At 33.8% G+C, this 14,609-nt stretch overlaps 7 protein-coding genes across 7 annotated transcripts; 4 read left to right on the top strand and 3 right to left on the bottom strand.

The window, feature by feature from the left end:
* Positions 1 to 101: 101 nt before the first annotated feature.
* Positions 102 to 1,864, bottom strand: NAEGRDRAFT_79943 (uncharacterized protein). The gene has a single exon (XM_002676483.1). It carries the CDS (start codon positions 1,616 to 1,618, stop codon positions 149 to 151), a length of 1,470 nt encoding a protein of 489 aa, XP_002676529.1. The 5' UTR covers positions 1,619 to 1,864; the 3' UTR covers positions 102 to 148.
* Positions 1,865 to 2,134: 270 nt separating this feature from the next.
* NAEGRDRAFT_58191 (UBL domain-containing protein) lies at positions 2,135 to 4,440 on the top strand. The gene has a single exon (XM_002676570.1). The coding sequence runs from the start codon at positions 2,271 to 2,273 to the stop codon at positions 4,407 to 4,409; it is 2,139 nt and encodes a 712-aa protein (XP_002676616.1). The 5' UTR covers positions 2,135 to 2,270; the 3' UTR covers positions 4,410 to 4,440.
* A 28-nt stretch (positions 4,441 to 4,468) lies between these two features.
* NAEGRDRAFT_68183 (uncharacterized protein) lies at positions 4,469 to 6,220 on the bottom strand (the record flags this gene model as incomplete). Its single annotated transcript, XM_002676482.1, has 1 exon — positions 4,469 to 6,220. One exon carries the CDS (start codon positions 6,218 to 6,220, stop codon positions 4,469 to 4,471), a length of 1,752 nt encoding a protein of 583 aa, XP_002676528.1.
* A 409-nt stretch (positions 6,221 to 6,629) lies between these two features.
* On the top strand, positions 6,630 to 10,134 carry NAEGRDRAFT_79941 (uncharacterized protein; the record flags this gene model as incomplete). The annotated part of the gene is made up of 3 exons (XM_002676569.1): positions 6,630 to 7,884; positions 7,929 to 8,516; positions 8,558 to 10,134. 3 exons carry the CDS (start codon positions 6,630 to 6,632, stop codon positions 10,132 to 10,134), a joined length of 3,420 nt encoding a protein of 1,139 aa, XP_002676615.1.
* Positions 10,135 to 10,275: 141 nt separating this feature from the next.
* Positions 10,276 to 11,529, bottom strand: NAEGRDRAFT_49477 (uncharacterized protein; the record flags this gene model as incomplete). The annotated part of the gene is made up of 1 exon (XM_002676481.1): positions 10,276 to 11,529. One exon carries the CDS (start codon positions 11,527 to 11,529, stop codon positions 10,276 to 10,278), a length of 1,254 nt encoding a protein of 417 aa, XP_002676527.1.
* Positions 11,530 to 12,349: 820 nt separating this feature from the next.
* NAEGRDRAFT_68180 (uncharacterized protein) lies at positions 12,350 to 13,184 on the top strand (the record flags this gene model as incomplete). The annotated part of the gene is made up of 2 exons (XM_002676568.1): positions 12,350 to 12,545; positions 12,769 to 13,184. 2 exons carry the CDS (start codon positions 12,350 to 12,352, stop codon positions 13,182 to 13,184), a joined length of 612 nt encoding a protein of 203 aa, XP_002676614.1.
* A 460-nt stretch (positions 13,185 to 13,644) lies between these two features.
* Positions 13,645 to 14,367, top strand: NAEGRDRAFT_68179 (uncharacterized protein; the record flags this gene model as incomplete). The annotated part of the gene is made up of 1 exon (XM_002676567.1): positions 13,645 to 14,367. The coding sequence occupies one exon, from the start codon at positions 13,645 to 13,647 to the stop codon at positions 14,365 to 14,367; it is 723 nt and encodes a 240-aa protein (XP_002676613.1).
* Positions 14,368 to 14,609: the final 242 nt, after the last annotated feature.

The following is a 14,609-nucleotide window of genomic DNA, read 5'->3' as shown; positions in this document are numbered from 1 at the left end:
AAATTGCACTTGTTATTGTAACAATGTTTAAGCAAATTCGGTGTTGCATAACATACCAGTTGTTGTTGGAAATTACTAATCATTGTTTAAATAAATCTTGATTTGGGAATTGTACTGTTTATTTTTAATATATTATGGTTGTACAACTCTAGTTGAGTTTGTGTGTCCAGGAGGATGATGAATTGTTAGAAGTAAGACTGGAGGAGTAAATGGTGTCTTTTGGAGGTTCTTCTTCTTTGAGAATTGGTACATTGTCGGAACGATTGTAAATAATGGATGAGGAGGTATTGAGACGTCCTTGATTGTTTCCAGAATGTCTATTATTATTGGCACTAGATTGGGCATTAACTGGATTGGTGGAATACATGGATGCTTCAAAACCCAAGCTAGTGTTTGGTGTTGCCTTTCTCATACCGATCGGTAAACTACCAACCATACTGTTATAACCCATAGCTCCATAGGTACTTTCACTCATATTATTGAATGAGTGAGGGGAGAGGGAGTGAGTTGGAATTTGATCCATGTTAGGGCGAGCATGAATAGCTCTGGATTTGGCTTGGAAATCGAAAATGGTTGGTTCAGCATCATCCTCATCCTCAATAAGTGCCATCCATTCAGTAGAAAGAAGAGCTTGATGTTCATTTCCTCTATTGAAAAGTGCAATTGTTATCACCACTATCAATACATAGGTAATCAAGAGGAGATACATTATTGATTGCATTATTAAATCTGGCCATGATACCAATTGAATTCCAAATAATATATCAAATTGTGAAATAATTCTATAAGTTTCATAAATAATCCAAACAAATTGATGCAGGAAAATAAAAAGAATTAATCTAGATCTTAATCTCCTCATATTATTAGGATTATTAACAAATGCGAACAAAACTGCTGCAAGTGCAATAATTAGTGATAAAAATATTGATGTTGAGGCAGAAACTAGGATGGAAATTTGTTCAACCAATAATGTAGCAGGTCCACTTCCTGCAAACTTGATATTAAAATAAGTGTAGAGAATTTTGAACAAGTGAGAAACTACATTGAGGGACAAGTTCAAACAGCCCAACAATCCAATAGCTGCAAAAACAATTTTGTGAGCCAAGTGCCTTGATGAAAACTTGTACAAAATTGTAAAGTAATTAAGTGAGAGAACAAGTTGGGCAAGATAGGCAATAGAGAAGAGACCTCTCACTGAAGCATCAAATCCTAAAATTATTTCCTTGCTGTGATAGGAATCTTCATTCATCATATTGTAAGCAGCTTGGCCCATGTAGATGCACTGTATAGTGAGAATAGTACTGTATGATAAACAGAGAATGATGATCATGATGATAATAGAGGCAGTATGTGGAAAGGAGTGTCCATCTTGGTAGTGTCGTGTGATTTTTGGTTTTTTAGTAGCTGTTCCTGCCATCATATCGACTGGACTTGGTTTTGTTATTATTGATGATAAACCAGAGGTTTCATGTACATTATTTGTAGTTGCTATTGTTGTGGATGATGTTTCTCGTTGTTGTTGCTTTTTCCTCCTTCTCATGAATGATCTAATGAGAACAAGAGAACAAATTAATGAAATAAACAAGAAGAGAATATCCTCAAATCCCCATATCGACATGTTAATGATGGCTTTTGTTGGTGTAATGGATGAATTATCAAAGTTTGCATTAATACTATCAATACATAGTCCTGATTATTATTGATTTGATTCCCTTTCAAAGATGATGAAGAAGATTCAATAAGTGGTACAATAGAAGATGTAGATAAATCAACCAAGCCATTCAACATTCTCTCCACAAACACATTCATCACGAAATGAAGACTCCGACTGCAGCTGTTGCTGTGCTGAAATTATTGTTTTGCCATTTGGTGTGGGCGAGAAGGAAGGAGCCATTTTTTGGAGCTTGAAAAAAATCATCAAGAATTTAATCTTCTTTCAAAATTATTGACTCCTAATGGATGGTATTTGGATGATAATATTATTTGGTGTTCCGAGAGGAGGTAGTTAGGACAAAGTTATTGTTACATATGAGAGCTTATGTTGATGAAAAATTTGCTTCAAGAACAATGTTTTGTTCAAAGACCAAGAGCAGCAAATTTTGAAGCAAAAATAGAACAAACAAAAAAAAGCGAAGAAGGCTTGGGAATAGAGTTTCATCATTTGCTCAGGCTTAAAAATTGATCATATTTTGAAAGTGTAGTTTTCGGAATCGATTGATTTTTTCTTGTACATCATACATCTTCAACAAGTTCAAATTAATAAGAGAATCATGATTTCCAATAATAATAATAGTATAGTGAATGTATCTTTCAACATTCTGAGTAAGAAAACCAAATGTACTCTAGACTTGGATGAAAATACCAGCATACAAACCATCAAGAAAGAATTGGAGCAGGACTTTGGGATACCACCATCAAGAACTAAAATTATTTGCTCTGGAAAAGTCTTGACCAATGATATTACTCTGAGAAGTCTCAAACGAAGAAAACTTCAATTTATGGTTATGGGTGAAAAGCCTTCATCAGAGTTTGTATCTATGACTGTTGAAGATTGTATCAGCACGTCATTGGCTTTTCTTACCTTGGAGGAAATTCAAACATGTCGATTAGTATCAAAGTCTTGGAATCAAATGTGTTTGAAGGGAAGTATCAAGAATAGAGACAGATATACCTTTTTAAAGGATGGAAAATCATGTTTTGATATTTTGCAAAGCAAGGTGATTTATACATTGCCAAATACAATTGCCTCATTGAAAGAAATGACTTCAATTCATTCTCCATACATACATGAAAGGTTTGAGATTTTCAACAAGTCTGGATCTGAACAAAAACGAGTTTACACTGGTACTGATTATGTATTTATATTCGATCCAAATAGAGGGAAGGATACTTTTCAAGTGGTAGATGTTCCAACTGGTCAAACAGTTCTTTCACTCTCAGAAGATGCATTCAATCAAATCAAACCTTTGGAGGTAAAATTGCAACAGGATAAGGCCTTTAGCACTTTCAAGAGGGAGCTTTTGACCCTCAAGGACAAGGAAAGAAGGGAACGATTGAGACAAACATTCAATGACACTATGAAAAATCAACAAGTAGCAATTAATAGTGCTGAATGGCAACAAAGAATGATTGAGCTTCAAAATGAAGCCAATGATACCAGAAAATTTGAGGAGTCTTATGAATTTCAGTCTGTTGTAGAGAGGGAAAGAAAGGAATTCTTTAAGGATAATCTTTTATTTGTATTTTATGATCATTTAACCAGAAAAATTGTATTAGAATTTCCAAATTATATTGCCTTGCTAGATATGAAAGGCGTGTGTAGACATTTCGTAACACTTCGTGTAAAACTCCCAAAGGAAGAATTAGAAGAGGCTACCTCATCACTCTTACCTATCGACAAGTTTTACATTGTAAAGACAAAAAAGCATAATGTCCATATACTGGATAGAATGACTTTACGCGAAGTTGGGCTCTTAAAGGATGTTGCTAATGTAGATCGATTAATATCCTCAATAGTAACAGATGACAATCAAATATATCTGCTAACAGGATCTGAGAGTCATTTCTCTCTATTATCTATGACTGGAACTACTGTTGGAGATTCCTTCTCAGGCAATTTACATGTCACTCCAAACAATCTGTTTGCCTCTGGGAGTGTATTTGATATAGATCAATTGAAGAATATCTTTTCCGGTTTTGACAAGGATAGAAATAATCTTGCCTCAGGAGAGCCTCTTGTAATTTTTGAGGATGAAGAAAAGTCTTTGGGTGGATTTGTTTACCTCTCACCTTATCAAGCCAATGAAAAGAAGGCAACTTTTGGCAATTTGCCTTACAAGAAGGGATGTTCATGCTTAAAATCAGTTGCTGTGAATGTAGAACATGAAAGACACTTTAGAAATCGTGAGAAGGTAGTTGAGCAGGTTTTAACACCATCTATTGTTTGGTCTGTTCCTTTGGAAATACCTGCCAAGACTTCTTGCAAATCATACTATCTCTACGGAAGCAATATTTACTTTGCATGTGTACATAAGCCATTGAAAGAACGTCAACAACAACAGGAAGAAGTAGTAGATATTGAGGATGAATCTGAGGAAACAATGGAAGAACCTGCCAATGAAGATGAGATGGCGGATGATGTGGAAACTGAAGATTTATTTGGTGATACTTATCTATCGGTCTATTGTGTTGATATCAAATCTGGAACTCTAGTTTGGACATTTAGGAAACAACTCTCTGAACGTCCAAATGCTGTTAATATCTATCCAAGATCTAACTCTATGTTTGTAGAGACAGGCGAACAGGAAAAAACTCTTTATGTAATTTCACTGTTGAATGGAGTGCTTACTTTCAAGACTACTCTGTCAGATAAATCAAATGATGAAGTTCTCAAGTTAATATTGAGCTAGGTTGATTATAGGTAATAAAATAATCTTTCACAAATTTAATTACGCTGGAATTATTGCTTTTATTGATTGCTCAAAGATTTGAGCTTTTTGAATTTTACCCAATAGGAGGCAACTGCTTGCTTCGGCAAGCTTTCGTAAGATTTCCACTCCTTCTGATCACTATTATTAAATTTAACATAATATTGATAATTCTTGTGACCAGACTTGTAACCATTGCCCAAGTAGGTGTGAGTCTGAATGAATTCTACATTATCTTCAGTGGATTTCTTTGATTTCTTTACACTCACATCTGAGGAGGAACTGGCTTGCTTTCTCTTCTTTATGGAAACAAAATCAGGATTGTCAACCAAGAATGCCTTCTTAGCAGCTGCAGGGGAGAGTTCATACTTTTTCTTAAGGAAATGTGTCGAATGAGCAAAAAATACAATGCTGTATCTTGCCTTATTGTTCCCAGGTTCAATGTTTTGCACAGAATGCTTGTAGTAATTTCCTCTCAATATTACAGCATCACCAGGTCGTGTGACAATGGTTGATGAAGATCCTGCATCCAAAACATTCAAATTTCCTCGACTATAGTCTCCAAAATAGAATAAAACTGAAACTCCATAATCCATTTTATCATGATGAAATTTCGTAATTCTGCTCTCCAAATCATGTTCCAATATATTAAAACAAATACAAGGTGCAAAAAACTTGTCTTCCTTCAGCTCACTAATTTTCTTGTACACTCTCTCATTGCACATTCGTAATAAATTTCTACAATGATCAGAGAGTAATTCTGCAATCTCATTGACAACTTTTCCAATTTCAGATTCGTTATCTTTACACATATAGCCCATTGGCTGACTTTTAGTCCACCAATTGACGTAAAATGATGCCTTTTGGATTTTTAAGGCATGTCTCAAGTTAGAAACTTTCCTACACTTCACCTCAATAAGTTTACACACACTTGTTGGGATGTGATTGGGAAGGAGTGCTAATTGTGTACATCCTTCCTTATCAACCACCAGATAATTCTTATCAATGACGGAAGGTAGTGTTGTGGTTTCGAATGGTTTGCACTCAAAATCATCAGTAGATAAGCCCAAATTAGTTGCCATCGCTGCCTTATGCTCACTATCTTTTGTATTGCTGGTTTTAATAATTGTTGTTTCAGGACTATCATTAATAGAATAATTATTTGCTTCTTCATCAATGTATTTGCTTCTGGCCGATTGGTTTGATTGAAGGCTTTCTCTAAGGGGAGTTGTTAACATTAATTGCCTAATTCTTGGTTTTTTAGGTGTTGTGTTATTGCTCTTATTTGTTGATTCTTGTTGAGGAAGTTGTATATTAGAAATATCAGCAAGAGGTCCTTTTGGTGCAATTCTTCTCTGATTATTCAATACTGATAATTCTAATTGATGCATTATTTTACTTGGTGCAGAGTTGTTTTTTGGTTTCTCTGACATTTTCCTATTCTTTCTCCTCACTGACACACTTGGTGGCAAATTTCCCACAATGAATGCATGAGAGAAATTTGGAATCGGTAAAAGTGGTTGGAAAGGAGAAACACTTAATGGTGTTTGTGGATTTGTTTCCCATCTATTGGTAGTTGGCATAGATCTCATCATTGAATTATTGTTATTAGTAATAATATCAGTAGGTTGTTGCTGTTCCTCTCTAATTAATTTCCCATAATCATTGTAGACGAAAATAGGGAGGCAATTCTTTGGTGTTAGTGGTGGTGTACTACTATTTGTCATTCTCATCATCATTGGAGGTTCTCCACTTTGAGTAGTCTTTTGATTGAAAGTGGTGTTAATAGACATGATCCTTTTGACTCAATTTTTTAGTTTGCTTTGTTCTAATCGTTTGTTTTTATCCATTTCGATGAAAATGTACTGATTTGGAATTAATTATGTGATGATAATTTTATATGCATCATGATGGTTATTGTTCCATCCGAAATGAAGATCTCTAAATTGATTATCCAACAACTACTAGTTGTCTATTAGTATCACATTTTGTTTTCTGATGATCAAAGTTTCCAAATGTTACTATTAATTTCATCATATTTGATTAACAATATTTCAATATTTAGTATTTTATAATGGAGAAAAAGCAGAAACACCTCCATCTAAACATTATCAAACATTCAAATAATATCACCACATTTTTTTATCTTTCTCTGTGGCAACGTTTATCTTGGCGGGAAAGAGCATAAATTTCCACCAAAAAATGGAGCAAAATGAAACTCTTGCATCCTCTCACGCAGAAACAAACGAACATCACGCAACCAATGAAATTAAAACTGAAGAAGTAAATGACACAGATTCATCCGATCAAGCAAATGAAAGTGATTCCGATCATGATAATTCCTTCAATATGGAGGATCTTTTTGGAAGGCTGCAGAATACCTTTACAAATATTACATCAGTTGGAGGAAATTATTATTATTATGATCGTCTTCCTGATGTGATGAAAGTGCCTGGAATTGAATTAATAATTACTGAAGAGAATGTAGAGAAATATAAACCTATTGCATTGCCAATCATTTACAAAGAACAGGCTGATGAAATTATACGAATTGGGAAGAAATCACCATTTGGAAAGGGTGAGGAAACAATTCATGATCAAGTGAGAAATTCATTCGAATTGGAACCACACCAATTCAGAATTACTAATCCAGTCTGGCAGAAAGAATTGCATTTATTATTGAATTCAAAAATCAAAAGTGGATTGGGAATTGAGAAACACAAGAAAGTGGTTCAAAGTCCATGTAAATTGCACAAATTATTATTATACGAGAAAGGAGGTCATTTTGATTTTCACAAAGAAAAGGAATGTCAACAAACATGCACCTTGGCAATTATTTTACCATCCCTCTATGAAGGAGGTTCTTTTAAAATTAGACATAATTCGAGTGAAAGGGAAATTGATTATTCAGACGAAGATGCTTCAACCTCTGCCCATTTCATTTCATTCTATTCGGATTGTGATCATGCAGTAATGCCTTTGACAAGTGGATATAGAACTTGTCTAGTTTATAATATTATTGTCACGACCCATGATATCAACCAACCATTACCCATTGTAGACATTGAAAATGATCTAGAAATGCTGAGTCAGCAGTTGATTTCATGGTTGAAAGGCGATCTCTACTACAAATCTATAATTTATTTATTGGAACATGATTATACATCAGAGAGTCTAGTTTTTGGGTGTGAAAATTTGAAAGGAAATGATTACAAAATCTATTCTGCCTTAAAAGACACATGTTTGAAAATTTTAATTATTCCAGCATTTATCACGAAACGAGTTAATGATGGATATAGTGATGGAGATTTTGAAAAAGGTGCTACTTTTGAAATTTCAAAGATATTTTATAATAATGAGCCAATTTATGCCGAACTAACGCAAGATTTAAATGAATTCTTCCCAAAAGAAAGAGCTAATGATATGAAACTATTGCAATCCGTTGAATATCAAACAGGTATTTATTTGATTTTTTTTAATATGTAATTTTTTCTCTTGAAGGAAATTATGGAACTCAATCATCAAAATGGTACAGAACCACGTGTTTGATTATTCTTCCAGATGAGGATTACTCTTACTTTAATTTGGGGTTCTTCTTTACACTCCACTATTTCAAACATCTGCTAAAAATTGGAAGTGAGCAATATTTGAAAAGTTTTTATGAGCAGTTTACTGATTTTTGGTTCAATACTTCTTCTTTTGGATGGGACTCTTCTGTAAAAGGAACAAAACATGAGAAGATGTTGGATGTATTGATAGAGCTGGATAGCAAAGAGCTAGCTGAAGATTTTCTTCTTAAAAAGTGTAATTTCCAAAATATTTCATCGGTAATATTTGAGAAATTATTGCATAAGTTTGGGTTTGCTACTTTCAGAGATATTTACGCTTCATTTGTTGTAGATATATTGAAGAAGAAGGAAACTTATCATTTATCATATTATTTAAATATTTTTGAGAAATATTTCAATTTGGAAGATATGAGAATTATTGTCGAAAGAGCTAGTCCTGTAATTCAGTCCTTTGATTGCATGGAAAAAATTTATAGATTTTGTGAAAAGCAGAGAGATGTAGTATATTCTTTCGATAAGGGTAAGTTGTGTTGAATCTTCCCCCTTTATAATTCGATTCAGAACTCTTTTTACCGGCTTTTAGATCGATAATAGAATCGAATGCTACGAAATCTGACCCATATTATAGTCTCTTTATTTGTGATATATTCTTGACAAGAGAGTTTGCACAGTGTCTCATACCCATCTACCTGAAAAATGATTACCCAAAATCCTTACAGCTCATTCAAGATTATGGTTACAGTACATTTGAGCCCTCTGTACTGTTTTCAAATTTAAAGCCATCTACATATTTTGAAAATTATAAGCAAGATGTTGAAAACAAAGATGTTCAACTTTTCTATTCTGGATTTAGGAAATATATTATTGAAAACAAATTATTGAAAACACAGGAGGAGCATGAAACAATTTTTTCAAATTTATTTGATACAAAAGAGTATGAATCTATTAGCAAATTAATTGAGGTTTGGGAATTAATGATGGATAAGGATGAAGTTATATTTACCATTGTTAAAATATTGGACACTTACTTTGTAAGAAATAATTTTCAGTCTCTTTGTACAAATGGTGCTTTACAAAATTGGGTAAGATTAATGAAAACAAGTATAGAGTATTTAGAAAAGTGCATCAATGATAGAAAAGCGCTAACAATTTGCTTCTCACAACCCTCAGAGTTTGATTGTGATTGTGATCTGTGTTCTTCTGTTAACTCTTTCATCAAAAATTTCTACCAGAAAAAGTTTGAATTTTCATTCACTCTTAGTAATACTCAAGTATCACACATTAGATCAAAACTAAAGAAGTTCAGTAATACCTTAGACTCCTGTATAACAATATCTACCTCCTACAAATCAAGTATGCAAAAGAAATTTACAACCCAAGAAATACAGACATATCAATTGAAATTGATGAAAAATGCCAAAGAAAATTTACGGGATTTACAGAAATTTTTACTCGATTACCAATTAAACCCAAACTTGACTCCTCAATTCGTTTTTTCTAGACTGCTCGATAAGAGTAGAATAGAAAAGGAACGAATAGCACAGAAAAAGCAAAGAAAGGAGCAAGAAATACTAGAAAAAGAACGAAAGAAGAATGAGAAGAAACGAAAAGAACACGAATTAATTATTGTTTGGGAAAATGATCAAAAGAAGAAGAAAGGAAATGAATCCGCCAATCCACCAAACACTTCCAGCTCAATATCATCCTCACAAACTATACCAACAACAGTCATGTTCAATTTTCAATTTGGAAGTAGCAATTATTCAATGATAGGAATGCCAATAACACCTATGAATGGTTCTATCAATTCACTTTTCCCTCAAAATATCAATTTCAATAACAATATCAGACAATTAAATCGTGACACAGCAACTCATCAAGCTCTATCTCAGTATACTTCCACAGCAATTACCTGGACTCCTAATCCAACAGATATAGGCATAGGCAATTTTACACTCCAGTGCAATGCAAAACATTACTGCATTGCTGTTCAATTATCAGCAATGACATTTTTTATTTTACTTCCAATCCAACTATTCTTTCCTAATACTAACCCACTTGATTGCCGATTTGTTTCTATTGTAACTGATGGAACAGGTATGTCAAACTTACTGTTGAATTCAGAAATTAAATACTGAACCTTTGGCTGCTCCTGGATCTGACTTGATTTGTAATGAACAAGAAAAATCCCTCCCTGTATGTTGGAAAGAACTGTGAATCCGAAATTCTGAAAGAGAAACCAATTAATTAATTTGTCTCACACAATATTGTTTATTAATTTACAACAAGTTACATATAATAAATGAAAGCAAAACAACCAAGAAACTGATCAAAGATTGAGAGTTAGCACCACTGGTGGTCAAATAATCAGCATTTTCTTGACTGCCACTGGAAGGATCCCAAACAGCATTCTCAACTCTTTCAGTCAATGAAACCCAGAAACGAGCAACAACTGTTCCAGAAGTTTCAATTGAATCCTTAATAAATTGTTCATCAGAGTTCAATACTTCAATGGTGTTCATTGGAGTGTAAATCAACTTTCCACGAGTGACAACAGTTGGAGAGCTAGAAGAGTACTTGGAAATAAACTTTTGGAAACTGAAGAATGGCTTTGGAAGACTTGCTTGATTACCATCTAATTGAGTACTCAAATCATTATCAAATTGAGTAACAGCTTGATCATCACTAGCATCATCTGGCTTTTCATAATTGGTTGATTGTCTAGAATTACCACTTGATGGTGCAAATGCATCATTATCAGTTGAAACCTTATCACGTCTAGAACCACGGAAAGCAACCACAGTTCCCAAAGCAATATAAGAGCCAGATGATTGAGAATATTGAATATTTAACAATTCAAAGGTAACCTTCAAAGAAGATGGACTCAAGATTTGAGTAACACCAGTACGAGCAGCAACCTTTGGTGATGTGAATTGAATTGGTGCAGATGAAATGACAGCACTCATTCTAACAGTACAACATCCAGTAACGTTAGCTTCAACAAGAGCTTGATAAATAAAAGTATCATTGGTTCCTTCAACAAGCTTCTTGGAGAGATCTAAAACCTTCCAATTTTGTTCACGTAAATTGTAAAGTTTAACAATTGTATCATTGCCAGGTTGATAACCTTCAAGACCATTAACTTCTTGATATTCAATAATTCTGTCAATGCCAAAAGCAGATCCAACAACAATGGACAAGTCACGTTCAACCTTTGTAATTGGTGTTACAACCTTGACAGTTGTCTTGGCTTTCATTCCAATAATTGGGAAACGAACAATGGAAGCAACATAATCCATTGAAGAGAAAGCTCCAATAGCTGTTCCATTCTTTCTATCAGCAGCACAGAGGGAGGTGGTTGAGAATTTAACAGTCTTGGCAGAGTCATCTTTGGAGATATCAATCCTTCTCTTACAGAACTTGTTGGTTGGGATGACCTTACCCTTGATATCAAAGGTTGCTTGTGAGTGAACTTGGATGAATAAGTATCCAAGAACGAGAGCAATACAGCACAATAATTGGCTAATTTTCATATTGTTTTTTTTTGATTGTGTTCATTTTGATGGTTGGCAGGTTGAGATTTAAAGCTTTTTGATGTTCAGAGTTGAAAACCAGTTCACAGAAACGAACCTCTAGTATCCTCAGTGATCTGGTTTTTTGTTCGAATGTCAGAACACATAGTGAGGGCTATGTTTTGACAACTAAGCTCCACATTTAGAAGTTGATGGTTATGAAAATAACAATGTTGTTGCAATTTACCAAGGAATTGATCTTCTAACTCAATGGTTGAACTGACCAATTTTCTTCCCATAACTGTTCGACAATTTTGTTGATTTGCTCTGTAATCAAGTTCATTTGATACAACCAATGTCAGTAGAAACATTGCTCCAGAGAGTTATGAACATTGTCAAATTATTTGTAAATGAAGGATAATAGATAATATGTTCTTTTTCTCAAATGATAAAGTGTTTTCTTATCTTGAACAAGTTTTTCATAAAATCCTCCTTTTCCTTTAGTTATATTCCTTTAAATATCAGCCCTTCCTCTGTACCTTCATAACCATACCCATTTTCTAACACTCTTTTATCCACTGCTAGTTCGGAATTAGTGAGGTGAAGGGTTGAATATTTGTATGTTTTTTAATTTTTTAAAAAACGAAAACTATTGGCGCTAACTTTTTTCAAACTACCCAAGTTAGCAGTAGCATTCTGTTAAGCTACCATTTACCTTCAGGCTAACACAATCAAGATGAAAATGCTGATCATCCTTTCTCAAAATCGTCTCCTTCCCTGCATCATACCTGTTTAAATAAGGATATAAAATAATTCCATATCATCAACAAGAACAATAAAAATGAGTGAAAACAAGCAACAAGAAACCCGCATTGAACGTGTTGTTGTCTGGGAAGGAGAATGGGCTCCAGTCAGACGATTCTTCCACAGCCTGTTAGTTTTGAAGGATTGTACTGTTAAGAAGACTACCTCTACAATTGATGCCACTTCTAAATTCGTCACTGAAACAAAGGATAATACTGTTAAAACTACTGAATGTAAGTTTGAATATTGTTGTTGTGCCGGAATTTTTCTTATTGCGCAATATGATGATGATGAATTTAAATATATATTTAATGACGATGATATATTTGCTATGATGATATGATTAATATTACGATCAAAATGATTGCTTTTAATAATATTGGAATTAATAATATGAATATGATGATGAATAATTATTTTGATTGAATTTTAATATAATAATAACAACAACAACAGCAACAATAGAATCAACTCTCAAGTGGAAGGATTCTAATCCACAATTTGTCATTCCTGGACTTGCTCTCTTAGCTATTCCATTCAATCTCCAACCAAAAGCCGCCATTAGAAATTATGCTTTGGCTGCTGCTTTTGTCTCTGCTGTTGTCTATCCAAAGATCTTTGTTGGAGCATTCTACAAGCCAAGAGAATTGTTTGAAGGCATGTTTGTTAATTATCAAAAACAACAAGATTTGAAGAAGGAACAATTAGAACAATCCATCAAACAACAACAAGAAGTTCAACAAGTTATTAATACATCATCCGATAATACTACTAAACCTGTGGAAGTTACTATAGTGGAAGAACCACCAAAAGCCGACACTATTAACACACAATTTTCGGAACAAACATCAGTTGAGGAAAATAAGGTTTAAATTGTACAATTTCTACATTGAATAAAGGTTGAGTAAATTATCTTGCTGACCTCAAACTGTTTTACTCAATTTCCAAATTTTAACAGTTTCCTTTTCTGAAAGATAACAAAACTCAATTGACTTGGAAACTATCATTTGAGTATAACAATTAACCATGACAAAAAATTACAAGATTTGTGCATTGTTGGTTACATCATGCATTGTTCTATCACTCCTTTTACTGGTGGTGGTTTCGTTATTATCTTTTCAAATTCTACTCGACAATCCAGAACCAATATTCATTACAAACTCAAAAGCATTTTCAACCCTCAACAATATTGAATCAACAGCAACAGCAACAATAACGAATGAAGTTTCCATTAAAACAAAGAATCATGTAGTGGACAAGTTGACAATTTCCAATAATAATCCATATGGTCAACTACTTGATAAATTGTATCGTCTAAGGAATTCTAAAATAATGGGAGGTGAAATTGTTTCTGATGATCACCAATTTCCACATGCAGCCTCTCTTCAAGTGACCATTGAAGGAGATTCCTATCATTTGTGTGGTGCTTCATTGATTGACCATCGATGGTTGGTCACTGCTAGTCACTGTTGCTTTGATGATAATGGTGGGAAATTAGATGCGAGTACTTTGAGTGTTGTGTTGGGAAATTCAAATCTTAGAAAGTGTAGTAGTAGAATGAATGTGAAACGAAATGGATGTATTAGAAAGAAGGTCAATCAGCTCATTCCACATCCATTGTATGATTCGAGTGAGGTTGTGAATGACATTGCTCTAATTGAGCTGAAAGATGCTGTTGAATTTTCAACAAGCATAAGACCCATTGAAATTCCAGATGATAATCCCGAAGAAGGAACTGATTTAACACTTGCTGGTTGGGGCAGTGATCCAAACGATAAGAAATCGACCTATTTACTGAAAGAAGCTAATTTTCCACTCTTGAATGAGCGTGCTTGTGGAAATATTGGACTCTCTATATCAAGGAACCGAGGGCAAATATGTGCAGGTAAGGATGGCTCTGATGCTTGCAGTGGTGACTCTGGAAGTGCCTTGTTTCAGAATAAGGGTTCGTGTGAAGAATCTGAAGAATTTTATTGTTATTCCATAGCTGGATTAGTTTCTTATGGTGAGTTTTTTTACATTGAATTGGTGTTAATATTTATGTACAACTCTTAATTTTATTGAAAATGCTAATATTTTAATTAAAAGGACTTGCATGTTCAAGAAATGCTATTAGAAATAGAGGAGTCTACACATCAGTTCCATATTTCAAAGGATGGATTGATCAAATTGTTAAGTTGAAGGTTTTCAATGAATCTGATTTGGAATTATTGAGAAAGAACAATGATACAGAAAATGCAAGTCCACTCTCCACTCACCACAATCCATCACTCTTGTACTCAATTGTGTTTGTAATC

Source organism: Naegleria gruberi, assembly GCF_000004985.1.
Source record: "Naegleria gruberi genomic scaffold NAEGRscaffold_27, whole genome shotgun sequence".
Lineage (NCBI taxonomy): Eukaryota > Heterolobosea > Eutetramitea > Acrasida > Naegleriidae > Naegleria > Naegleria gruberi.
The sequence above is the reverse complement of the archived record's forward strand: the minus strand, read 5'-3'. Positions and strand labels throughout refer to the sequence as shown.

Excerpts from the sequence above, each read along its gene's own strand:
- NAEGRDRAFT_79943 (XM_002676483.1), bottom strand. The coding sequence starts at position 1,618 with ATGTCGATATGGGGATTTGAGGATATTCTCTTCTTGTTTATTTCATTA.
- NAEGRDRAFT_58191 (XM_002676570.1), top strand. The coding sequence starts at position 2,271 with ATGATTTCCAATAATAATAATAGTATAGTGAATGTATCTTTCAACATT.